This window comes from Myotis nattereri (genome assembly GCF_964212035.1).
Source record: "Myotis nattereri genome assembly, chromosome: 11".
NCBI lineage: Eukaryota > Metazoa > Chordata > Mammalia > Chiroptera > Vespertilionidae > Myotis > Myotis nattereri.
Window position 1 is genome coordinate 68487298 of NC_138086.1, and position 27532 is coordinate 68514829.

Genomic DNA, 27532 nt, shown 5'->3' on the forward strand with positions numbered 1-27532 from the left:
CTGTAATGCACTTATATTGCACCTGTAAAAATGAAAACTCACTTATTTCAAAAGAAGAACTAGAAAACCGTGGGTATGCCACCTCTATCCAATAACTCTCATTTCAGAAAGTCTGTAGGGCAACACGTACAAAAGCAAGGAGCACTACATGTCTGGCGACAGCATAACTGATCTGGAGGTAAAGTGCTTAAAGAGAAAAATTCTTAAGTGCTTAGCTGACAACGATAATACTGAAAAGTCACAGAAATGTCACTGCACAATAAATTCAGGGACGAGGCCAATTCATCTTGGAAACAGCCAATTAAAAGAAAACCACACAAGTAAGATACATCTTGCTATGCGTCATTCACCCTCCAAATCAAGCCTTGACTAATCGTATTTACTCTTAGAAAAAAAAATCTCGTGTCTAGTATTTAAAATGTGTAAATTAGTGGTTTTGGAAGAGGCGCATACCCTATCCCGGCCGAGCTCCTCACGCCTCGTCCTGAGTGGCATTGGGCTCCGCATCCTCCTGGGGCGGAGGGGTCAGGGCCTCTTGTTCAGCCAGCGCCTCTCGAAGCTGGCTCCCTAACACGGCATCGTGGATGCTGTGGAACAGCAGCTCCTTTAAGGCGGGATTTTCAAAAAAGAAGTTTGACGTGAGGTCATTTACAACTTGTGCTAGGAAAGAAGAAAAGAAAATTAGTCCGCACTCTGGGCATCAGTCTTGAACATAAAAAACAAACAAACCCACTTTCGTAGAGTTCAAATATTAGAATGGTAATAAAAGTCTCACTCCAGTTCCTGTCCCCGTGGCATCACCCCCCCCCCCCCGCCCCCCAGGCGCAGGTGGCCACTTTCATTATTTTCTAATGCATTTTTCCAGTATTTCTTTATGCAAATGTAAGTAAGTATATAAACATTTATTCTTATTCCCCCCCTTTTCTCACCCAAAAGAAAGCATACTATATATTATCCTGAATATTTAAAAAATTTAAATCTTCTCAATTTTTATGACTACATGGTGTTCGATCTCATAGATGTAGCCTCGTTGTCTTACGTGGTGCCTTTTGTTCGACAGTTGAGGTTTTCCACTCTATTGTTTTCAGAGACAGTACTGGGACCACTAACCATGTACGTGTTTCTTTTTTTTTTTTAATTATTAGTTAAGGTATTACAAATGTGTCCTCATCCCCCCCATTAACCCCCAACCTCCCCCCCACACACACACACTCATGCTCCCATCCCCCTGTTGTCCGTGTCCATTGGTTTGGCTTATGTACATGTATACAAGTCCTTGGGTTGATCTCTTCCCCTTACCCCCGCCCTCCCCTACTTTCCTTCTGGGGATTGATCGCCTGATCGCTGTTTCTCTGTCTTTGGGTCTGTCCCTGTTCATCAGTCTATGTTGTTCTCTATAATCCACAAATGAGTGAGATCATGTGGTATTTATCTTTCTCTGACTGGCTTGTACGTGTTTCTTATTGAGTGTGTGTAGCACGTTGCTGGATTTGCTGGGTTAAAAGGCAAATGTGTTTTTGATTTTGAGAGCCTCCACAGAGGCTGTTCTATTTTGCACTCACACCAGCAAGGTCTGAGTGCCTGTTCTTCCACAGTGTGCCTGCAGAGCACACTGTCAAGCAGTTTTTATTTTTGCTGTTATGTAGAGTTCATTTTCAAGCAGTGTTTTAACCAAAATTTAATATGAAACAAGAAAGCAGGCATTGTATAGAAAAACCTAAGTTTATGGCAGCCATTAAATAATTACTAAAAAAATATACCAGCCCAGAGCGATGGTTTATTAGCTCCTCTCCACCAACTGCAGCTCAGGAGGCTGCCACAAGGAGCCCAGTAACAGGAGTGCCTGTAAGTGGCTAATTTCAAAGCTAGCTTTAGAGTGATTTTCAGAAGAATAATTTTCATTTTCACTAAAAACTAAAATTAGATTGAAGTATTTCCAAATGCGGTTACTGAAAAAAGAGAAAAAAAATCAAAATGATAATATTTCTCCTCATTCTAGAAGTGTACTTACCACTGCATCCTGCTAAATACACATAAATACCGACATCTCCATATTCTTTTACAATCTGTAATAATGTTGAAATAAAGTTTAGTTTCTCTTGACTGTGCCAAATGCAAGTTTATTTTTACCAATATGTATTTCACTGATATAAGACACTCTAGTGCATTCACTTGATCTACTTTGCTTCAATAATTATGCATTTTTGAGCTAATCATTTAAAAATTGTGTGTTTCTTTTGATTTTTATATGGACAGTGATAATTAGGGATACCAAAGAATTCTTGTTAAATTTTATTTAGGTCTATAAATTTTATTTAGGTCTGATATGTATTGAAATATTTACAGATGATGGGATGACTGGCATGCGCTTCAAAATAAGGGGAAAGTGGGTGTGGGGGACAAGTGAAACAAGATTAACCATAAATTGATAATTGTTGAAGCTGAGTGATACTTATGCGGGGGTTCATTACACTATGCTCTTTACTTTTGAATATTTTTGACATTTTCCATAATCAAAAGTTGAAAAAAAACCCCCACAACAACAAAAGATGTTTAAGCGTCGAAAAGGGACTCTAAGTTCAACTGTCTGATTTTTACTGATGGCAAAACTGGGCACAGAGAGATTAAATGACTTGTTCACGATGATGCTTACCCCTGACAGAGTTTTTACACCAACAGAATCGATAAAATTGACTTGTGTAAAATCCAGAATGACAGTGTGGACATTTTCCCCTGGGGGCATAAATCTTTGCAGTTCTTCAGGAATTGTGGTCTTAATGACTACTGGGGGAAATTTTATCTCATCATCCTCTTCTTCAGTCTTCGTAGCATCTTCCCCGTCTACTTCTCCATCCTGTGTCAAAAATTAAATCACACCAGAATTCTATGTATTTTGGTCCTGAGAGTTATAAGGAAAAATTAGTCTTTAGAGTCTCAAGCTACTGTCTATACCAGATCTTTTCTAAAATATTTGCCAAATCCCAGCCTTGTAATGTGACAAAAAAATGTGTGCATAATATTCAATTTTAGCTCAGTTTATTTTCCTTTTTTTGGCTCAATGAAATCTACTCTTAGTCCATTTTCCCCTAACTTCTAAAATAATTCTATTAACTTCAGCATGATAGACCATAAGTTACCATAAGCCTGGACAGTAAAAACCAGCCTTTGAGCTTTTTGACTATAAGCTGAATGAATCTATGGCTAAATACTAATGATAAAATTTATTAAGGTTCTGTATGATGTTTACTTTTTAAAACAATATTTTCCGCCCTACTTGCTTTTGCTCAGTGCATACAGCGTCAGTCCGCAGACTGAAGGGTCCTGAGTTCGATTCCAGTCAAGGGCAGGTACTCTGGTTGCAGGCTTGATCCCGGCCCCAGTCAGAGGCATGTGGGAGACAACCAATAAATGTGTCTCACATCAATGTTTCTCTCTCTGTGTTTCCTCCCTCCCTTTCACTCTCTCTAAAAATTAAGGAAAAATATACTCGGGTGAGGATTACTGAAATAACAAACAACAATGTTTTCCTGAGCCTATATCACTACTTATTTCAGAAGCATTCTCATAACTAACCTTATCATGCATTTTTATTTTTTATCATGCATTTTTAATACATAAAGGATAGTTAGATTATTTCTAAGCTTTCTTATTTTAGGGACTTCATGCTGTGTTAAAATTTCAATCATGAATAAAGGTGGGGGCCACTATGAATCAAGAGAGAAGGGAAAATTACACTGAAGAGACCACTCACCGCCTTGATAATGGTTGCGTTGGCTAAGTTTGCATTCCCGACTTCTTTAGCATACTTCTTCATGGCCTTTCTTCTTGCTCCCATAATAAATGCTGGGTTCACTCCCGTCTTTACAGAACAGCAATATTTGCAAAATCACTTCTTGGCTCCCAGGAACCCCCACCCCAAATACAATTAATCTTTAAATGTCCCAATTTGATGGTTTTCTATGTGAAGTTACCACCCCAAACCTTTCTCTACCTTTCTCTCAGATCCCTGAACTGAATTATTCCCTCATTACAAGAATTTTAGTACGTTTTCTTATTCTTGGTCTTGATTCAAGCCAAACAGAAGCTAAAGTATTAAAGAGAATTTAAAGTAGCATTTTTCAAACTTAGATTTCTCAGATTCTTATATTTAAGAGACTTTGGGTTGATTGTGAGGATTTCCTATAAACTGGACAGGGTAGGATCAAGTTCTAATCATGACCAAAGGAACTCTTATGATCCCAAGAGCAAGAAATCTAAAATTATTTTTTCACCTTTTCTTAAAAATTTTTTCAAAAGGTTATATATATATATATATATATATATACTCACACACATACATACAAAAATGTACACATACATTTTAAAAGGTTATATATATACACACATCTACAAAAATGTAGAAAGAGAAACAATGTAAAATTAATTTTTTGTGACTCACCTTTCTTTTTAATGCACTGCTATACAAGTCACTATTTGCATAATAAATTGGGGCATTTATTTGGAATATTTTAATTCCAGGAATTTCTTTCACCTAAGAAATAAAATGTTAGTGAATTTAAAACATGGAAATATTTCAGAATCAAAACTGCAGTAGCCTCCCTCTTCCAACCTGAAAATTCACACAGAGGTTGCTAAGGGCCCTCTTAATAGTGTTTAGATAAAACAATGTCTCTCTACTCATGCTCTGGAGGAAGGAGACCAAGAAGAAAGCCTTTTAAAATGCACATTTTGATCAGAGAACCAGGATGACGGCATAGGTAAATGCCAGTACTCGCTGCCTCCCACAACCACATCAAAATTACAACTAAAATACAGAACAACTATCACTCAGAACCGCCTGAAATCTGGCTAAATGGAAGTCTTACAAGTAGAGAATAAAGATGAAAGTATATAGAGACTGGTAGGAGGGGCAGAGGTGACAAATGGGCTGGTCCGACACTGTGGCTTTTATTTATTTATTTTTAAATCGGGAAGATATCTCTGCTGCAGAGGCCTCTTGTGAGAAGACAGGGGTCCCAGCCTCACTTTGGACCCCAGCCCAGGGTTCCAGAGCTGAAAAGAGAAGTCCCCATAACGTGGGCTATAAAACCAGCAGGAACTGTGACTGAGTGACACTGAGGCTGCTGGAGACCCAGCAGTTCCCCTTAAAGGACAGCACATGAACTTACATGGTCCTGCTCCCTGTAAGCTCCAGCGCTGGGGCAGCAGTTTGGGGGAATCCAGAAACATACGGGGAGAAACTGGATATCTGGCATTGGAGCAAGAACTCAGGAGTGGCTTTCTCTCAGACAGGGGTGCTCACTGGGGTCATTGTTCCTATGCTGAGACCTCCCCCTGTTGCAGAGATGACCGGCAGCCATATCTGAGTTTCTCATACTGTTTTCTCTGCCCTGGTGATTTCCTGAGACCCCACCCCACCCAATTTGCAGCCCCACCCAAGCTGTTTGCAATGGCTTTTCCATATGAATGGTCTGTCCTGGCTCAGACTTCAGACTTACCTATAATCTCTCAAACAAGCAGCAGCTGGCCATCAGCAAGACCTGGCACTAGCAGCAGCCTGCCTTGCTTCACAGCTTGGCCTAGCCTGGGCACTTCCAAGCCCCACACAAATAGCAGCCATCTGCAGATCGCTCTGTGGCTTCTGCTGGGTGGCACCTGGTAGTAGTTGACTTTGCATTTCCTGGGAGGCCCCAGAGCCACTGTACCCAATGGACAGTTTCAGACCATACCAGATTACAACTTTACACATCCATGAGCAAAACACTCAAGCGGCAAACTCAGTGAACACTAACACCTCACTGAAGCAAATCCTACTCCATAGGAGTATCTCTTGAACAGCAGCTCTTCCACTGTAGTCACAGCTGGTTCTCACAGCCAATTGGCCTGGAGGTCAGTTCCTCCCAGTGATGCCAATAGCAATCAAGGCTCAACTACAAGACTGTGTACACAGTGTACACAGAGGCACACCTAGTGTGCTCAGCTCAGGTGACTGGGAAGGCTGAGCCACTGGGCCCTATAGGATACCTACTACACAAGGCCACTCTACCAATTCCAGGAGACATGGCAGCTCTACCTAATACATAGAAGCAAACACAGGGAGCCCAGCTGGCATGGCACAGTGGTTGAGGGGACTTGTGGGCTTGGACCCCAGTATAGGGTGTGCAGGAGGCAGTTAATTAATGATTCTCTCTCATCATTGATGTCTCTATCTCTTAAAAAAAAAGCCTTGTCTCTGGAATGCAGTTTGGAAACAAGTAATTCAGCATATAATTCTTTGGAAGGAGGAGAAAACAGTAATCCTAATACAATCTCATTTCCTAATATCTTACAGTGAATCTGAGAATTTCTTCTCCAGAAAAAAACAAAACAGAGAAAACTAGTTTTAAAAGATTTTATAAAAGTCTTTGAGATTCCACATAAGAACATTCAAAATCAAGGATATTTTAAACCCTGATTTTAACCTATATTTTACATAGTTAATATTTTACCATCAGTTTATATCATCAGAAAAAAATCATGCACATACAAACCATCCTCTCAGTTTCAGTATTTTCAAATATATACCTTAATTCCAATAATATATATTTATCCTCATTTAAAAAAGAGACAAAATTAATATTAGGAGGTTGAGCAATTAATGTATAGTATAATGTACAGTGTAAGCTATAAAAGTGAATCCAGAGAGTAAATCAATATTCAGGATTTTCACTTTGACCAGTTACTTCCTTCCTTTTAACCCCCACTTTTTGTCCTAGGTGAAAATAAAATTTAGTTAGCCAATCACATTACACCACATCACATGCTTACAACCATTTAAAATTATAGAAAAGGTCCTACCTCCTCATATGCATCTATATCAATATACACATCAGTGTCAGGAAGCTGTCCAAGGACTTTGTAGCTCGGACTGAAGAGAGAGAGTGAATGTGTTAAAATACCATTGTGTTGAGACCCAGTAGGTAATTGAAAAATGAGGTTGTACACACTTAAATGTCATGTATGGATGTGCTAGTGAATTCAGGAATACTTGATCCTTATATGGTGCCTTTCACATTCCTAGTGCCATTCCAAACCTAACATTCTCCACACACTTCACACCACACACACCCTACACCTTACTCCCAACATATACAATACACACATACAGCAAATATATCACACAAATAACACACACAGACACATAGAAACACATACCCCACATATGACACATACCCTTCACATACACATACACAATGTAATTACACACACATACCATACAAATACACACCACACCAGACACTTACCATATCAACGACCTGATCAGGAAAAAAGACTTGGGCATTTAAAGATGGGGGTAGAAATGAATTGTGCAGAGTTCAAGTCATGCCATACATGACTCAAGTTCTCATTCTACTCAGTAGATAGAACTGTCATCCTACTCTACTTAAGAAGAGGTTTTCTTTTTGTTTCTAGGAGTCTCTGACCGGGGTGTGGGTAGTCAACTAAAGAGGTGGGGAGAGAATAAAAATCTCCAGTTAGCACAGAAATTTTCTTAAGTTTTGTTTGATAAATTGAAGCCCAGTGAGGTAAGGTGGGTTGTCAGGGAGCTTTGAGAGCCAGAATATGTCCCAAAGTCTTTGATGTGACATTCCATGGTCTTGGTACTATGTCCTGGTGCTTCTTAGCATGCAGAGGCAAGTGCTTTGTGAGTTAGAAGATACAATACAAACAGTAGCTAATTTTCTGGGTGGATTCCCTCAATAAGTATTCAGAGATCACACTATGTGCCTGATTCTGGACTCTAGGAACACTGCCTTCACGGTCGAGATGCTCAGTCTGTAGACAGCTACAATCCACGTGAAGTCAACACTGCGGCCTCGGGCAGGACACCCACACATCCCAATCTGTGCACTCACCTCTGTGTTCTGTAAATCACAGTCATCAGCGCGATGATGACAGCAGTAATCAAACCATAGTCCAACCCCAGGAACAAGGAGGAGACGAAAGTCGTAAGCCAGATGGTCTGAACGAAACACAGAAAGCTTTATGGAGAATCCTGTTAACAATTTCCTAGAGTTACACACACACACACACACACAATACCTAACCTTGCCTAACTGGACACTGCATATAACAACTGACTGCGTTAAATTATAATTCTCGCATTTTTATCAGCACTAATCCCTGTGTTGCTATGATCAATCGCCTAACAATCACCTTTGTTACTTACCAGCTCTATTTTGCTGGTTCTCCAGAAAAAGGGGAGATCTGAGAATTGCATAAACATTCCTTTCAGGTTGACGATCACAATGGCCGACAGCACAGCCTGAAACACAGTACATCCACACTTGCCTCTCCTCTTGTGTCCAAACAGCCCCATTTGCTGGCTCCTCACTGTCCTCCTGCTGCCCCCCCACACCCTCTCCCCACTCACTTCCTACGCGGCAGTGATGGTACATTGGGAGCCATGAACACCTGGATTTTCAGGACTTGGTTAGCTAAAATGGGCCTTGGAAAACCAGGCTTATATCCTAGCAGCAAACCTGCATGGTAGTCAAGAGGTTCAGAATTAAACTTGGTACTCGAGGAGTTATTTCACCCAATGGCCTTTCTACATTGATTTTCTTTACTCTAACACTGTTCGTCATCTCTACTAGATTAAATATGTCAGTAAACAAATGTCTGAGGAGTGTAGGCCATCTCAGATTTTAAAAGGAAGTATTAGGTGAGAGAAGATCAAGGAGAAAGGGACCTTGGAGACTAGCCAGTGCAAACACCCTCTTTGCAGGTAAACTGAGACCCAGAGATGTTGAGACAGCTTTCCCAAGGTCCCAGTTGCTGATAGATAGATTGTGGACTAGGATCTTGGTCCTAGCCTTGGCCCTTTCTCATACCACCCTGCTAGGGTTACATTAAAGACCCATGAGACATCCACAAAAATATAAACAAATAAAATAGCAAAATTTGTACACATGGAAAACCTCACACCAAGTCCAAGCTACACACCTGGGGTAATGATTCAAAGAGGAATCCGGTGGCTAATATGACCATCAGAATCATTAACGAGGCCAAACAACCTGCAAGCTGCATGAGAAAAGACACATGGAAGGGGCTTTTAGGAGAGGGTAAGATGCCAGCATAGGTTGGTCCTAGTCTTTTGATAACCAATGTGAGACGATCAAGAAAAGATGGATTCATATAAGTCACTCAAACCATCACATAAACCTATTAACTCCTTCCCACTTCTCTGAAGTTCTGGCTCCTCTTACAGCTTTTAAACAGAAGCTGAAATACCCTGACTGAAATCTGCTTGCCAGGGTGGGGAAAGGAGATATCTGGTGCTGATCTGAGACCCGTAAGGGCCAGAAGAGGTCAGATAAGACTCTGCTGTCCAATGTGGTGTCCACTAGCCACACGTAGCTCTTTAAATTAAAAGAATTTAAACTAAAGTAAAAAATTAAGGTCTTGCCTGCACTAGTCACATTGTAAGTGCTCAAGAGTCTCAAGTGGCCAGTGGCTGCCATACCAGACGGTGCAAATACTGAATATTTCCATCACTGGTGGAAGTTCTATTGGATAGTGCTGGCATCCTTCCCATTCTCAGCCTGAGGCTTTCATGACAACATACTATGTCTCAGCTTTGAGGTTTATGATAGCAAGGAGTATCGTATAATTTTTTGATTAAACTGGAGAGTATACCTCTTTCCTATAGATTTAGCTCCTTGGGATTTGCTTCAATCAATCATACTTTTTTTCTGATTCACTACACAGCTCACTGGAGCATGGATCTTCAGGCAGAATAGCTTTGGGTTCAGAAAAGAACCAAGGGATTAAAATTAAATTACCACCCAAATCACCAGTCCCGAGAAGCCAGGCGTATACATACCTGTGTCTTCCCTCCAGTGCCTTCCTGAACAAGGCTTCGAGACAAGGAGCATGAAATTGCGAAAGTCTGGAAGAGTGAGCCAATGGAATTGCACAGTCCCAGCGCAATGAGCTCCTTTTCCATGTGGAAACAAAGCACATGAGAGATCCGTTATTCTTCAGAAAGAAAGGTGCGATGGCCCACGTAATATACATTGTCAGCAGTATAGGCTGTTTCTTCATTGTCTTTTCAGATACAAGAAATGGTTTAGAATGAGCTCAAAATAGGAATTATTCCATAATTTAAGGTGGGGGTGGGAAACACTTTGAATTTTTAGTGTTGGCGGTAAATGCTGCACTCAGCCTTCTTTCCCAAATACTCTCTAAGGGACAATCCTTTAAACTTTAAGTTCTTTATTGTTGAAAGTATTACACATGTCTCCTTTCCCCACTATTGACCTCTCCCCGGCTGCTCCCGCCCCCCAGCACATGTCCTCGCCCCCCTACTGTCTGTGTCCATTGGCTAGGGATAAAACTTTTTTGTTGTTAAGGTATATAGGATTGTGGTGTGTAGTTCTGACATCTTTTGAATGCCTGGCTCTTGTTCAACCAGAGTACATGTCAGTGTCCTCCTGGGGCAGTGAAACCTGCTCTCAGGGCTACTCTGGTCTTCCTGGTTGGATCACTGTGCTTCATATGAATGGGGATCATCTCCTCTCCTCTTAGAAACACAGAGCATGTTAAAACAGACACTGTCATGCCAAAATTATAGCTCATGGCATTCAGATTAAATACCTTATCTGTAGCTATGTTATAAAAGAAGGTGACAAAGAATACACTGTGGAGTTTGAGTGATGAATCACACACTCAACGTTTAATGACCAGAGAGAAGGTTTCCTGAGGAGTAAAAATGACTCTGGAAAAACATTTTATTCCCAATCTGTGATCACATTTTTAAAAACTCACTTTAAAATGTGATCACATCTATTGAATGACAACTGTAATTGAAAAAAAACACAAAAAAACAAACACAACTAAAAACAGTGGTAACATCAATAGCAGTACGGCAAACTGGAAATCTCAGATTGGAGATTTCACCTTTCTAGCTGGACCTCTGCCCATGGGATGAGTATGATAATGATCTGATCTACATTAATTATGAAAAAAATGTAATGTTCAATAAATCATGCTTTAAATACATCCACCATCAAACTACACGTTTTTTGATCAAGACAGAGGAATCAAGCTCACTTGCCTTTCATAGCAGAGCATGATGATTGTATCACTAGGGAACATCTGTACAAAAGTAATGATTTTTACCTGATTGCCATCGACCTGGTAGCCATGTTTATTTCCCAAGGTCTTGGCCATCGAGATGGTCACTGAAAACCCAACAATGGCTATGGCGATGGAATCCACGTACACGAGGTGGAAGAGGCTGGTGTCCGGATTGGCTGGAGGGAGTAGCCTGAAAGAGCAAGCTGACTTTAACCCAAGTGCTGTGACCACTGGGAAACAAACATGCAATGAAAGGGGAGCATCTCAGAGGGGCATTATTTACAAAGGAGGTGATCCATGGGTACTTGTTTGCTCTCGTTTGGCAAAAAGGGCCCTTCTGGACACACAGAGGTTCTTTCCAGGCCTCAGCCCCAGAGTACCACCTTTCTACCTGAATGGGTTATCAGCAGAGATCAGATGCCGTTTTATTTAGAAAAGAAGTAACCTCACACCTCATGGCACCTGCATGGCAGGTGTAAGTAAGACCCAGAACAGGAAGAAGAGACATTCGAACCAAAGCCTGAGGGCAGGGAGGGTATCGGGCAAGGGTCATCCTGGAGGAGAATTACTGTCTGAGCAACAGTAGGCACTCACTGCTCTCCCTCGTTATTTCACATAACTGCTCCTTCCCAGGATCTCTTCAGGTGCGTTTCTAACATCAGAAAGGAGCTGCAGCAAATTATGCTCCTTGGGTCTCTCGTGGGAGTCTGAAGGGGCCAATAATGTGACTCCGGAAGCCCCACAATGGGCAATCTAATTTCTGTGGTCCTTTTTATAGGTTGGAAACTCCTTCCTAAAGGGAAAGAATAGGAATTCCCTAGAATAGTTTGGGGGAAGGAGCAATATAGGTTTTCAAAGGCACCTGCTCCCATTTGAGACACTGGGCTAGATCAGTGGTCGGCAAACTGCGGTTCGTGAGCCACATGCGGCGCTTTGGCCCCTTCAGTGTGGCTCTTCCACAAAATACTGACTTCTGCGCATGGGCCACGAAGTTTCAATCGCACTGTACATGCGCGCCCGCACGTGGTATTTTGTGGAAGAGCCACACTCAAGGGGCCAAAGAGCCGCATGTGGCTCGCGAGCCGCAGTTTGCTGACCACTGGGCTAGATAATAAAAATAATCAATTAATTGATGCATAATATTATTCTTACAGTAACGATCACTAGGTATTTCCTCTGTGCCAGGTTCTGTGCTTATTTATCTCCAGGAGCCCTGTAAGCCGGGCACCATCATAATGGCCATTTTACAGATGAAAAAAAATGAGGCACAATGAGGCGAGGCAACCTGTTCCAGGTCAAACAGCTCACCAACTGCTCACAACGAAAACCATGAAGAATCCACCTCCCTGTGCCTCTTACTATGTCATATCACAGCGACAGAGGGGATGTCTCAAGTTCTGGGGTAAAGGAAAGGGAGGGAAGAGAGGAGAGAAATCTAACATAAAAGCCTAGATGATGTGCTACATGCTTGACATATGTCATCTCAGGCATCCTCATGATAATCCTACTAGCTAGGTACCATTATTATCCCAATTCATAGGTGAAAAAAACAGATGCTTGCCGATGTCAGGTAATTTGCCCAAGATGGAGCAGGCAGTCACAATCCAGGGTTCTGACTATAAAACTTACTGTCTTTCCCTTGCCCTTTGCTACAGAAGCGTTAGCCAAGAGGGAAGGCCTGGGAGCAGCTTTGGCTGAGGAATAAGAATATGAGAAAAGGGTTGATTTTGGAACGAAGGGAGGAAAGTAAACCAAGAAACAGAATGTGCCGCCACAACTTGGATCTCTAATAGTCAACCGCCACTTTCTGGACACTGTGCTGTGTACGTACGTGCGTGCGTGTAGACAGAGTGATATGTGTGTGTGTAAGTAAGTGGGATAGTCTGCTTTCAGATAGGACCCAGAATTCCTCCCGTCCTTGAACGTGCTGCTCTCCCATCCAGGGGTGGAATCTGTTTCTCCTCTGGGTCCTTCTTGTGATTTGCTTTGACCAGCGGAATGTGGTGAAAGTGACTGTGTGAGCGCGTTAAGTGGCTTCTGCTGTTCTGTCCTGCCTTGAGCCACCACGTAGAGACACCATGTGGAGAGCAGAGGCCAGCCAGCCCTCAGCAGTCCCAGCCCCTCCGGCTGAGGTGTCAGCCCTGCTGGAGCCTCCAGCCCCAGTCACCCCGTCAGACATCTACAGCGGCATGAGGGACCCCAAGTGAGAGCGGCTAGAGAACCACCAGCCGAGCCTCACCTGGACTGATGAGCTGCGCACAAGGAAATGGATGCTGCTTTAAGCACTGATAAGACGCACAGATAACGGAAACGGTGTGATGATACAGATACAGATAGGTGGGTAGGCAGGCTTTATTGGTTTCCTGCTTGGTTTGGGGCTAAATTCCAGAAAGATAAGCTTTCTGGGTAGCCAAGTTTCAGAAAGGTAAAATGTCATTTAGAAAAGAAAAACTCTAGCTCTGACAGAGGGAAAGCAACGTCCTCGGGAAAGTATATGGGTGGCACGTGAATTTTTAAAAGAAGTCTAAGTGTGAGGGTTCACATTTATCCAAATACTTGTGGTTAGTTATTCAGTAGGGTTAGCTCTTGGATAATGTTTATCACATGACTAATTATCTTAGTGACTCAGGTGTGCGGTCACGGAAAGCGCACACAACTGAGTATCGGAAGACCGCGCCCTGGGCCCAGGCTGGGACCCACCAGGAGCCACCAAACCTCATTCATGTCTCTCAAGCGTCACCTCCTTGGATCCGCTGCCTAGAACAGCAACCCCAGCCCTCCCCACCCCTTTCCTGGCTTCTGCTCCCTGCACAGCGCTTCTCACTATTTGGTTGTTGCCTGTCCCCCCCAGGAGAATGTGAGCGCCATGAAAACAAAGACATTTAAGCTTACATGTTTGCTTTTCGCTGCTGTGCCCCTGGCATATAACAGGCACTCATTAAACACATGCTCAATAAACGAACTTGCTTATCTGTAAAATGGGAATGATGTACGCGACAAGTGCTATTGAAAGCAGCAACTGAGATGGTGGGTATTAAAGTAGTTAAAAAATATTTTTATTGATTTCAGAGAGGGAGAGAGATAAATAGAAAAATCAATGATGAGACAGAATCATTGATTGGCTGCCTCCTGCATGCCCCACATGGGATCAAGCCCGCAACCCAGGCATGTGCCCTGACCGAGAATTGAACCTTGACCTCCTGGCTCATAGGTCGACGCTCAAACACTGAGCCACCCTGGTCGGGCCAGGCTAACGTGTTTTATAAATGACAAGTCCAAATACAAAATCAAGCGTTATTACCGTGTTATACGCGAGTTCACGCTTCCTCCTTCAACACTTGCTCTGTGGAGTGAACTCTGTCTTAAAGAGCACCTCCCTCTCCCTGTGATTCCCACAAGGTTCGTAGGTGGGGCTAGAGGCAAGGTCTGAGGGGACATGCCAGGTTCTGTCAGCCTCTAGCATCGGGGCACATGTCTGCCTCGGTTTTTTCGAAAGAGAAGGGGGTGGTGAGTGAGACAGTATGAGAGATGCAGAGGCCGCCAGAGAGGGTCAGAGAGGAACAGAGCCAGACCAGGAGTGGCTCACAGCCACTCTTGCTCCTTCAAAGGAAGGGAATAAAACATTTAAAGAGTTAGATAAAAGAAAAAGATGAAGCAAAGAAGCAACACATGATTTAAAACTAGAAAAGTTGTTGAAAGAATGAGCCGGAGAACTTTTGGTTACTGTCTTGGACGCTTATAGCGTATCAGGGGCTACACTAATATCCCGGGGGCTCTCTCAATGGGCCTCGGAAAGGTATCAGTCACCAGGCCTGCCAGGCAGGAGAGGAAATGGAGGCTTGGAGTGGACAGGGATTGCCCAAGGTCACACGGCTAGAGAGTGGCAGGCTAGACTTAGGTCTTTTTGCTCTTAATTTCTACGTCTCCCAAGGAGAGTTTTAAACACTGGTACGTGCTAAACAACAGGAAACAAAGCGAACACCACATGCTGCGCGGGTGGGACTAAAACGTGGTGCAGGCAGCGTGGAAAACGGCATGGAGGCTCCTCACCAAGTTACACCCAAAAGAACGGAAAGCAGAGTCTCGAAGAGATATTGGCACACCGTGTTCACAGCAGCACTATTCGCAACATCTAAGAGGTGGGAGCAGCACACCACCCACCGCGGACTTCTGTTCAGCTTTAAAAAGGAAGGACATCATGGCATACGCTGCAACAGGGATGAACTTTGAGGACATTATGCTAAATGAAATGAGCCAGTCACAAAAAGACAAGTACTGTACAATTCTACTTATATGAGGTACCTACTGGAGTCAAATTCAGAGAGGCAAAAAAGCAGAATGGTGGTTGCCAGGGGCTGAGGAAGGGAGATGGAGAGTTATTGTTTAATGGGCATGGGGTTTCAGATGTACAGGATGAAAAGGCTCTGGAGATCAGTTTCATAACATGAGTATAATTAACACTGCTGAACCATACACTTAAAAGTGATTAAAATGATAAATTTTATGTTATTTTTTTTACTACAATAAACAACAAGCACCCATGCACATGCTAAAAATCAAAACAACAAAAACTCCCAAGCCCCCGCCCCCCAAACCTTCAGCTATTTGATAGGTCGGAATAAAAGGGATTTCTCATTGCAAGAACACTAAAGCAGGAGCTAGAAACCACATTAGATGCATTTATTATTCAAGTCACACTGTTACTTCAAATTATTTTCCTACCCCAGAGGAAGTGACCCAACGACGTCCACATTGTACGACTCGTGCAAGCTGAACCCAGCTGAAATGCCAGTTCCCATCACCACCTAAAACAGACACAAACCAAATGTCCTTTACAGATGAGAATTCAAATGCCACAAAAATGAGCTCTTCAAATACTGTTAGCCAAACCAAATCTATTCTCACTCAACTTTCAGTTTTAAAAAGAAGAATTACAGTTAGCTTCTAGCAATGCTAAATTCTCCTGTCGACTCTCCCTGGAAAATTAAAATGGACTCTAGTTTCCTTGTGGCCTGGTGCTTTCCTTTTTCTTTTGGTCTGTTCCATGCTGAAGTGTTTGGCTAGTTGACTGCAAACAAAAAAGCCCATAAAACCTTTCAGGAGTTGGCTGTGCATGTGGGCCAGGGGAAATGTGTCTCTGATCACATGACGCGAATAGAGGTCACTGAAGCTTGTACTGTGAAGGGGGGTACGATGGCAGTGTATCATTATAAAATGTAGATGAGTGGATAAAAAAGCTGTGGCACACTTACACCGTGGAATACTATGCAGCTGTAAAAAAGAAGGATCGCTTACCCTTTGAGACAGCATGGAGGGGCCTGGAGAGTATCATGCTAAGCGAAATAAGCCAGTCAGAGAAAGACAAGTATCACATGATCTCACTCATATGTGGAAGCTAATGAACAAAATAAACTGATGAACAAAATAGATCCAGAGACATGGAAGCATGCGACAGACTGACGAATCTGAGGGAAAGGGAGGCGGGACGGGAAGAGATTAACCAAAGAATTTATATGCCTCTATGCATAACCCATGGACACAGACAATAGTGAGGGTGAAGGCCTGGAGTAGAAGGAGGGTGTGGGGTTGAGGGAGAATGGGGAGTAGAGCAGGTCAAGGGGGAAAGAAGGGGACATCTGTAATACTTTCAACAATAAAGATAAATTAAAAAAATAAAAACAAAAAAAATAATGTACGTTCGGATCTGCAGTCGTCCTGCTGACCCTGTTTCCAGCACCACGTGTGGGGGAGCAGCTTGCAGTTGCCTCCCCCCAGTTCAGCCAGGGTCAGAGTGCAAGTGCCTATCACACACGTTTCCTCATACACCAGCTTCCTGGAATGCCAGGGCATAGATTCAGTTGGTGTGGAAAGCACTACCCTTAGTGAGCTACAAGAAGAGAGAAACGAGAGGGAAGGAAGGCAATTTTCTTCATCCTGAAGAATGATAGCTACAGAGCTTTGAGTGGGCTGCCGAGAAGGAATGAAGGCTGTCCAGGGAAGGGAGGGAGCGGGCCCTCACGGTGGTGGCAGCTCAGGGAACCCATAATGAGGTGAGCTTATCTGACACAGCAGCCTGAGAGACCAAGTGCATGGGTGCTTCTGGCCCCTTTGATGAGATGCTCCCTGTTCTTTTAAATATATATATATTTTAATTGATTTTAGAGAGGAAAGGACAGGGAGAGAAAGATAGATCAGTGACGAGAATCATTGATCAGCTGCCTCCTGCACGCCCCCCACCGGGGATCCAGTCCGCACCCCGGGCATGTGCCCTGACTGCGAAACGAACCGTGGCCTCCTGGTTCATAGGTTAATGCTCAACCACTGAGCAACACTGGCCGGGCCGAATTACCCCTTTTTGTTCATCGCATTTATGTCTGTCACCCTGAATTGTATTAGCTGTGCAACGCAAACTGGGGGTTTGGGGGGGTGTTTGTCCAGAATATTCAAATCCATAGGATAAATGTGGCTTCAGTCTCCATTGCCTCAACTTCATATAGTGGAAACTAATTTAACCCCTGCTTTCCGATCAACACAAACAGATATATTACGAAATAGAATGCAAAACTCAAAAGTGTTTTTATGATCAAAAAGAAAGTTTATGTTTACAGGGAGTCATAAAGACTGTCCCACATTTTCCAGCGTGGCTTCTCTCTCCCTTGCTCTGAGGAGAACTTAGATAAGAAATTTAAAAAACACTGGATTCCTATAATCACAAGGATAAAATTCTAGAGAACCATTGCCCTGGGAAACATGAAGGAATCCATTAAAGGGAACCTGGGAAATGGACAGAACCAGGAACCCAGGCCGGGAAAGGCAATCTTCACCATTTGCTGCACAATTAGGCCTGGCCTGCCCGTCTCCTTGCCCTGCAAAGGAGCTGAGAGCCTCCTGCTGTCCTCCGTGACGAAGCAGGAACTCCGTGCCCAGCCCCAATGACAGAACTGCTAACTTTGAATCTGCTAGACCAGTGGTTCTCAACCTTCTGGCCCTTTAAATACAGTTCCTCATGTTGTGACCCAACCATAAAATTATTTTTGTTGCTACTTCATAACTGTAATGTTGCTACTGTTATGAATCGTCATGTAAATATCTGATATGCAGGATGGTCTTAGGCAACCCCTGTGAAAGGGTCGTTCGACCGCCAAAGGGGGTCGCGACCCACAGGTTGAGGACCGCTGTGCCAGACAGTCCTGTTGGGATGTAGACATGACCAAAGCACGGAAAAGGATCAAAGCGATTGGTTTCTTCCTGAGCTGTAATGTTGGCCTGTTGTTTTCGTGGCTCAAACTTTTGGCTAAATTTGGGTCAGACACCTATACTTTCTATTTTTTATCCTTATGGTTCTCGAATTATGCACCAAGGTGCCCCAGGGTGCCACGGGGAACTCACCAGGACACCGTGGGATAGAACTTCCAAGGAAAACAGTGACATGTGCCAGACGCTACGCACACTTCTAGTTTGAGGTAGTTCACAGTTTCCACCTCAGTTCCCACTACACTCCTTTCGATTACTCTGTATCTTTGCAAAACTGGGCATTCGGGGGCTGCTGGGGTAGAAAGCAGGTACCATGCAAAATCAAAGTGAAGAGGAAATGGAGGGTAGAAGCGCCCATCTGACTTGAGGATTTGTCAGATAATTGTGGTTATTTAACCGTGTAATAAATATATATTTTATTTCAATTTATGTGCATTATTTTTACAGTTCTTAGGTTGTTAGACATAAATACGTATTAAGTTGCTTGGACTTAACTACTTACTAAATTAAACCATTATGTATTTCTTTTGACCTAGGAGTGCCAGGAACCAAGAAAGTTGGGGAACTTTTGATTTTTGCTCTTTTCAAAATTGAAACAGCTTAATCTTTTCAGGTTATTAAAGTTATGTGTTCATTATAAAAGAATTAGACAATAAAACACTGAGGCAGAAAAATCTTCCCTAATCTCATCACTCACAGATAATTCCCATGAAAATATTTACAGAGTCTTCACCTATATTTTAAAAATCATCCATTCAGTGCTCTAATGATTTTTCTTTCTTGTCAGTGTATTTGTACAAGTTCCCCTTTCAAATTCTACCCCTCTCTTGGCAGAACGGAGAGGGAAAACGTCTAACACCCTGTTCCCTCCCATCCATCCCCTTGCGCACCCCTCTCAGAAACAGCTGAAAGTCGACTTACCGCAAAGAACTCTAACGGAATGGGTGCCGGCAATTTCTCTTTAAATCTCTCATTAAACTCCTTGCCACCCAACAGCAAACCAAAAACCATCAGCCCGACGCCTAGGGAACACACGTTGAGGTTTTTAACATTCTGCAACACAGCAACTGTACTCTGTAACACAGTGAACACTGGGGTTTACATCCGGCAGCGGCCCTGGGCAGTCACTAGTGCACTAATTCACACAGCACCCCAGCACTGGGCGTTCTCGTCAGAGCTCTCAGCTCAACTCGCTCTCTTTGTAGCTTCCCCCAGTGTGGAGCCTTTTCCCCTCGTCAGACACCTTGAAAGCTGAACCTTATCCAACAATCTTACAGTGCTCTTTGACATGCTCACGTGTCAATGTAGTATTATAAAATTCAGAAGAGTAACCCTTGTACTGAGTCCTGAGCACTGGGAAAGGATTAGGGGGCTGAATACCAGCAAAATAATACAAAGGTAAAGACACAGAAAAACTTTTAAGAGCTGAAAGAGAGAGAAATCCTGGTGAGCAGATGAAAGAGGAACCAGGTGGGCTTTGAAGGCAAGAGGGTGCTTAAGTTTGAAAAGACTTCCGGGAGAGTTAAAGAAAGCCGTTTAATCTTATCCTCAGGCTGCAATTCCCAGCACCCCGAATACAGTCAATACTTATCTGGACCCTGGGGAAGTAGGATACTGCTGAGCCCCGGCTACACACCTTTCTTAGCAATGCCTACAGCATACTCAGGTGCCTGTCTGTGGTCTCCTGGGTGACGAGGCATTTAGAAAAATCTCAGAGTAAGAAGCATGCTACCAGCTATTATGGGAAATGAAGAATTTAGTTATTTAGGGAATGTTCCTACAGTTTGATTCCATTTGAATCCATCCAGGATTCAATTTAAATGGCACCCCCTCAAAGTGACTTTCCTAGACCTCTAATCTAAAGGTCTCCCCATGCTTCGAACAATATTTTAATCAATTACACATGTATGCAATTAATGGCTTACTACTCGTCTTCCCATTGGACTGTAAGTTCCAAGAGGGCAACGGCCATGTCTGCTCACTCACTGCTGGGCCTCGCACAATGTCTAGCACATAAATACCTACAAGGTCTTTCTGCCCAAGAATAGCTTTAGCATCATCATGTAAGTTTCAGTAGCACTTTAACTATCATTTGGTTCTAATTATTTAAACACTTCTTTTATCCATGGGTTACTCAGAAGTAGGTTTTTTTTGTTTCTAAATGTGTGGAAGTTTTAAAGCTATATTTAATTACTAATTATGCCATACTGTGTAAAAATATACTAAATTTTTAAAATTTGTGATCAGTTTCACGTGTAAGTTTCAACACAATTGGTTATTACCATTGTTCCCTATGTTCTTATAACGAATTTATATTTTCTCCGAGTTGGATGCGAAGGTCTATATATTTTTTATTAAATTAATTAATTTGGTTAATTGTGTTAGCCAAATCTTTTATAGACTTATTTTTTGCCTGCTTGAATAAGCAGTTTTTGAGAGTTAGGTTCTCCCATGACACTTTTAAATTATTTGTTAGCTCCTGAAGAGAATATAATTCTGTCTCAAGAAAAAGCTGTCTTTTCAGCTAACGAGGGTGAAGGTGTAGGCACCCAATAAAGACCTAATAAGAAATTCCTTGCAAGGCAGGCAGTATCGTACATTAATAAAAGGAGAGTTTAAGGTTTAATTCATTTTGTAGTGCTCTTTTCAGAAAAGCGTTAGAATAACCAAGTTTTCCCCACGGTATTAAAATTCTTAGCAAAAAGAAAAGTGAGCCCTGAAGGTAAAAGAGATACAGAAGAGGAGGAGGGAAAAGAAAGAAGGGAAAACTAGGACCAGTAAGTTGCTTACTTACATACACCACTGAAAAGATCCCACTGTACCGCTTTGTTTTAACTCCAAACAGGTATTTTAACATGGAGGTGAAGACATGCACAGCTGCCGCAGTGGTAAAGCCACGCACCAGGGGCTCTGTGAGGTATATGGCCACAAATCCAAACCTACAGACACCTAGGCAAAACTATTTTTTTTTAAAATGACAAAGAAACAAATAAATCACATGATTGATCAGGAAGTTAAAACCAACAGAAAACATACAAATTTCTTTCTGGACCACTTTCTAACACTACGCATTTGCACCTGCAACAGTTAAGCAGCTAACAAATCAATCGCTGATTGTACAAAAAACACTGGGAGCTCTGGAGTGGCTTGGAGTCCCAAAGAGCATCAGGCACTCAGAACCGGGGACACATTGAGTCAATGTCATTGCCTGTTCCTTCCAAGCACATATGAGAAGCCTCTTCCCATTACTAAACAATTCTGCTTCAGGCTTTTCTTGCTTTTGGAATCTCTAAAGTACCCAGCGGAGGTTTGCTGGCTCCTAAAACATAATTAACTTCAGTAAGGCATATAATCGGCCTGGTGCTCCCGGGTGCTGCGAGCTCTGAGCTCTGATCCTACCCACCCAGTAGACCAGCCGAGAGTGCTCAATAGATAGTTACGAAATGAACAAACGAGAGTTCATTTCCCCGTCTCTGAGTCTTACCTGAATGATTCCTGCAAGTAAGGTCACTGACATGGCGACTTTCACTCTCAAGGCGTCTCTGGCTTCTGTACCATTGGTTGCGTTTACTCCTCCCGGGATGACTATATCATCTGGTACTAATCGAACAGCCACGCCGCCAATCATCAGGCTAATTACAGCAAACGGACCTGAAATAGTGAAGCATGAATCAAGGAAATCAGTTTCAGTGTAGCTGATGTGATTGTCGCCAGTACTCTAGAGAACACGGGTGAAGGCAACAAATCATCATTGAAATAAAATTGCACTGTTCTCCTTAAGCATTAAACCACGGCTCCTGGACTATACTGGTATGTAAACTGTGTGTGTGCAGATTGTATTCTCCAAAAATGACCATGATGACATCTTCCATCCCACAGACTCTTCTAGAAATTTGACATTTCCCTATTAAGACATAGACTAATTTTTAATTCACCTCTCCTTGAATCTGAGAGGACTTGTGACATATTAGTAACCAAAAGAATGCTCTTACCCTTTGAGACAGCCTGGAGAGCATTATGCTAAGCGAAATAAGCCAGTCAGAGAAAGATAAGTATCACATGATCTCACTCATATGTGGAATCTAATGAACAACATAAACTGATGAACAAAATAGATCCAGAGACATGGAAGCATGGAAGAGACTGAGGAATCTCAGAGGGAAGGCGGGGGTGGGTATGGGGTGGGAGAGATTAACTGGGGGAATTTATATGCATATATGCATAGCCTGTGGACACAGAGGATAGTGTGATGCAAACCTGGGACGGGCAGATGTGAGATGGAGGGGGTCAATGGGAGAAAAAGGGGGACATCTGTAATTCTTTCAACAATAAAGATAAATTTTAAAAAATGCAGCAGCAGCGATACTGTTGACTTCCGTGGCTAGGTAACAAAAGGTGATGCAGCTTCCACCTGAGAGCTGTTACACTGGCTCGTGCTGCAGCCCTGAGCGTGAGAAAACTCGTTAGGACCACGTGGAGAGAGAGGAGAGGAGAGAGAGGAGTGGGGAGAGAAAGAAGAAAGAGAGAGAGAGCAAAGGGCAAGAGGAGAGGGGGAGAGGGAACAAGAGAGAGAAAGAGGTTCAGGCTTCCTGTAGCTGCTCTAGCCCCAGCTCCCTTCTGACTCTCAACTGATGAGACCCTGAGCCAGACCTGCCCAGATGAGCTTTTCCCAAATCCTGACCCACAGGAACTGTGAGACACAGTGAAATGATTTTTGCTTTAAGCTGCTAAATTTGGGGGTATTTGTTACCTAGGAATGGACATCTGAAACATTGTGCCTGTGTTTGCTGGGGGCTGCCTCATGCAGCACCAAGGCTATTATGAAATCCATATAAATCTGATCCTAAATACACGAAATACACTACAGGGAATCCAGAGCCTAAAATCAGATGAAAATGCAATACACGTGTGGTAATTAGGAACTTGCAATATCACTAATGAAATAAAAAGAAAAACCAGATGCAAGTAAATTGTATTATGAATTAAAACACGTATTTCAGATTTTAACAACTGCTCTTTTTACACAAGAAAATTGTCTTTCTCCCCCCCCCCCCCCATTATGCCAAGATGATAAGAAAGCTATTAGTTCTAGAAATCTTGGGGGGAGTATATTTTAAAGTACCTACTGGGTGTGCAGTAACAAGTTATTATTAAGCGGATGTTCTAATAACAAACATACTATGTCTTCGGCACATTGCAAAGCTGAGAAAGCCAAATGGAAAGGTACTAGAGTATCAAGTATAAGCTTTTACCTATGGATATGTGTCTGGAGGTTCCAAAAAAACAATACATGATAACAGGGTAAAACGAAGAGTACAGGCCGAACACCGGAGGCACAGCTGCCAACATTGCGAAGGCTAAGCCTGCGGGATTAAACACCAGACAGAAATAGGGAGATCATTAGAAAAGATGGTTGATATGTATTTTTCTCTTGGTTCTTTATCTCTGACGAACAAGTGACAACCATATTAACTTAAGCATAAGTGTCTTCATTGGCCCGCCCTTCTACCCTGAACATACACATTATCCTACCTTCTGCAGAGAGTCCAGGCTGGGTTGTCCCCTGGTCATCTCCTCTTTTCCAGGAGTCATTGCCTTTGCCTATACAGTGGGGCCTTGACTTACGAGTGTCCCAACTAACGAGTTTTTTGAGATACCAGCTGTCTCTCTGCTGATTTTTTGCATTGAGTTGATAGAGTAATTTGAGTTAACAAGCTCGGTCTCAGAAAGAATTAAACTCGTAAGTCAAGGCCCCACTGTACAGAGTCATAGCCACCTCTAATTGACTTCCCACATTCATTCTGGTGCCCCTCCCACCAACCAAATCCATTCCCTAAACAGCGGTCTCAGTGACTCTGACAAAGGAAAGCCAAGTGAAAAGCATGCTGATAGCTTTCACTGGACTCAGAATGAATCCACAAGTGGCTAACACGGCTAGGCTGATCAGCCCCTGCCCACCTCACTCCCAGAACACTGCCTTTCTGTTAATTCTGCAAATCATGTCTTCAAACACCCAATTCTTTTTCTGCCAAGTGCCTTCACACATGCTATTCCTTCTGCCTGCAATGCATTTCCTCTCGTCCTTTTTATTGATTTCAAAGAGAGGAAGGGAGAGTGGGACAGGGATAGAAACATCAATGATGAGAGAGAATCACTGATTGGCTGCCTCCTGCATGCCGCCTATTGGGGATTGAGCCCATAACCCCGGCATGTGCCCTGACTGGAAATTGAACTCTCACCTCCTGGGTTATAGGCCGATGCTCAACCACTGAGTCACACCGGCTGGACACCTCTCTTTCTTTACCTGCCTCCTACTCATCCCTCAGTTCTCAGCTCACATATCATTTCCTTAAAGAGGTTTTGGTGATTTACCTTCTTAAATTAGGTCTCCCTGTGATTATCTCATAGTATCCTGTATTTTCCTTCATAGTGTTTAACATCATCTATATATATAAAAGGCTAATAGGCAAAGTGTCCCCATGGGAGTTCGACTGGGAGTTCTATCGCTTGCTATGACATGTGCTGACCACCAGGGGGTGGCACAGAATGAAGGAAGGCCCCAGCTGGCAGCTGGGGAAGGAAGGCCTTGGCCAGCCCTGATTGCCTGCCAGGCCTAGGGACCCTAGCCATGCACAAATTTTGTGCACCGGGCCCTAGTTTATACATAAAAATGTATATGTGCTTTTATTTGACTCAGGTCTCTGTCCCTGATTGGGGAGTTAGTTCCATGAAGACAGGGAGGGACAAGCAGATCTTGATAAACAAGTGTGAATGGATGAACAAATTAATGCGATATTCTTAAATTCTTAATATCACATATAAAAATCACACAAATGCAGAGAATTTAACATTTCATGATCTCTTGTGATTAGAATATGAGCTTATCATCAAAAACCTTAATGATGACCACCCCAACAGCATTTCACAGAGTGACTGATTAACCCAGGCAGTTCCTAACTGTACTGATCTGCAAAACAGTATCACCACATCCTACGACTACTAGCTCTGGGGCTTTTTACAGGTTACATTTTTTTTCTGGAGAATTCTTTTAGACAGGTAAAGGTTACTAGAATGATATGATAGAAACTATGAATTTGCAATCATGATGAAATTAAACAGAAAGAAGGTCAAGCAATTGTTTGAGGATAATGTAGTAAGAGAACAAAAATAAATACATATATTCTACTGACCTTGAGGAAGCTGAAGCACCCCTGTGCTGATGCCTGAGACCAAGTCACCTAACACGTACTCCTTGAACTTGTATGCTGGCAACCACTTAGTTATGGGTAAGAACATATAAATGATATTTCTTATTTTCTTCGGAGTACATCTGGGAGGACAAAAAAAGACAGAGAAAAAAATGAGGAACATTTCTGTAGAGTCTGAACGGAGGCATTTTCCCTTCCTTTTATCCTGGAATGCCAAGGCAGACATTCCCTCTGGTGCCGAGGATAAGCTTTCACTCTGCAGAGATCAGAGACAAGAAGAGCTGTTCTTGCAATTTGTGTTGTTGGGGACATCTCAATCGGCTCCATAATAATGCTCTATAACTGGCCGTGAAAAAGAAGAAAAATTTAGCTTCAGAATATCTGAGATAACTCCGAAGCTATTACTTTAATAGATACAATCCTGAATGTACTTCCTGTGTTGGTGTAAAAGCGAAGTCGGGGAATTATTTACTGATTGAGTTAACTTTTGAATGTGGAACCAATGACCAGCATCTGCCCATTAGTTTTCCTCTTTCCTTATAAAATCAAGGAAATTTATACAGGTATTTTGAGTTTTATTAACATATGTCCCTTGCTTTAGGGTCTTTGATTCGGTAAACTCAGAATGCCATTTGTCACTGGGGTGTAATAGCTGAGTCTATTATGTCTGGTTGTCTTGGTTAACTGGAAGAGCAAGCTGATGAAACCAAGGCCTTGCATTTAATCCCTGTGGGCCTTGGCCAATTTTTTTGCCAGGCTACGCCCATGATCAAAGACATCACTGAGTAACAGTATGGGCAGATGAGTTCCATGGCCACAAGGAAAAATTTAAGTGTTCCCGGTGACAAGGAAACAATTTGTTCCATTCAAAATATATTATTGCAGCATGCATGGTATTTTTATATAGTATCTTTCGTGGTTAAGAGTATTTGGCAATTTGATGAAGGAAAATATTAGAAGCAAAATGTGAGGCAACTGTGGTAAGAGCAATAACTTTGAGTAAAACAAACTAGATTTGATACCTTGTTTAGAAAATTGAGATATTAATAGTAGTTACACTTATATAATACTTGCCATATGCCTAATCCCCTAGTAACTCTACGACGTAAGTGCTATTATTATACCCATTTTACAAACCAGGAAACTCAAGCACATAGCTGGTAGGTGGTTGGGACTAGTATTAAAGCTCAGGCAGTCTGACTCCAGTGCAAACATTTTCCATCTCTCCTGAAAGGTGAAGCTTAAATGAACACAGAACACAGAAGGAGTAGTATCAAGGGTCCCGGAGGCAGTAATCAAATGGTTTGGTTTTGAAGTTTGGGAGCTATCAACAGGCACACATGTATTGACATTCTCACGCCTGCAACATGGCTGTGTTCGTGTCTCCAAAATTAGGAGTCACAGGCCACTGAGGGTCCTTGACAGTATAGGTTGGGGATTTAGATTCAGGGTTTTGCCAAATGGGGTAGAAAAAAAGAGAATGGCTGGAGCATTCTGAGAGACAAAGGGAAAAGGTGGATATTCTGAATGTGGTGGAGAATTGGAAGCGGGTTATTTATAGGAACCTTTACACATAATCCCCAAGGCACAGCAGGAATTCAGTAAGTATGGCGAAATACATAATGAAGCTCGTGCTCAATCAAATATCTATCACGGACAACCCTGTGGACAGTTCAGCAAATCACGAGTGCTCACCCTTTTTCCCCTCCATTTCACCAGATTTTCCTTATACACTTGACCTTGTTTCTCTCACAACTGAATGACAGAATACAGGAAACAGGTTAAAACACAACATACGTGAATGCCTGTTTTAGCTTATCCCCAATGGAATCCGGAATCTTGTCCTTCGTGTGCAGTATTTCCTGGAGGGCCAGATGACTAAAGATAGGCCTGTCCACATAGTACTTCTGGGGCGCTGCAGGGATTTCAGTTTCTTCAGCATGATCCAT

At 42.6% G+C, this 27532-nt stretch overlaps 1 protein-coding gene across 3 annotated transcripts; it reads right to left on the bottom strand.

Moving 5' to 3' along the window:
- SLC26A5 (solute carrier family 26 member 5) lies at positions 1-27532 on the bottom strand (the record flags this gene model as incomplete). 3 transcript variants are annotated; one of them, XM_081102269.1, is made up of 18 exons in its annotated part: positions 1-660; positions 2012-2066; positions 2654-2854; positions 3752-3859; positions 4439-4531; positions 6838-6907; positions 7896-8002; positions 8210-8305; positions 8986-9063; positions 9866-9979; positions 11164-11311; positions 15844-15926; positions 19297-19449; positions 21170-21334; positions 21860-22026; positions 23628-23738; positions 25566-25705; positions 27381-27532. In XM_081102269.1, 18 exons carry the CDS (start codon positions 27530-27532, stop codon positions 473-475), a joined length of 2229 nt encoding a protein of 742 aa, XP_080958395.1. In that variant the 3' UTR covers positions 1-472. The 3 variants fall into 3 exon arrangements, with proteins under 3 accessions (XP_080958395.1, XP_080958397.1, XP_080958396.1); XM_081102271.1 differs by lacking the exon at positions 23628-23738; XM_081102270.1 differs by lacking the exon at positions 8210-8305.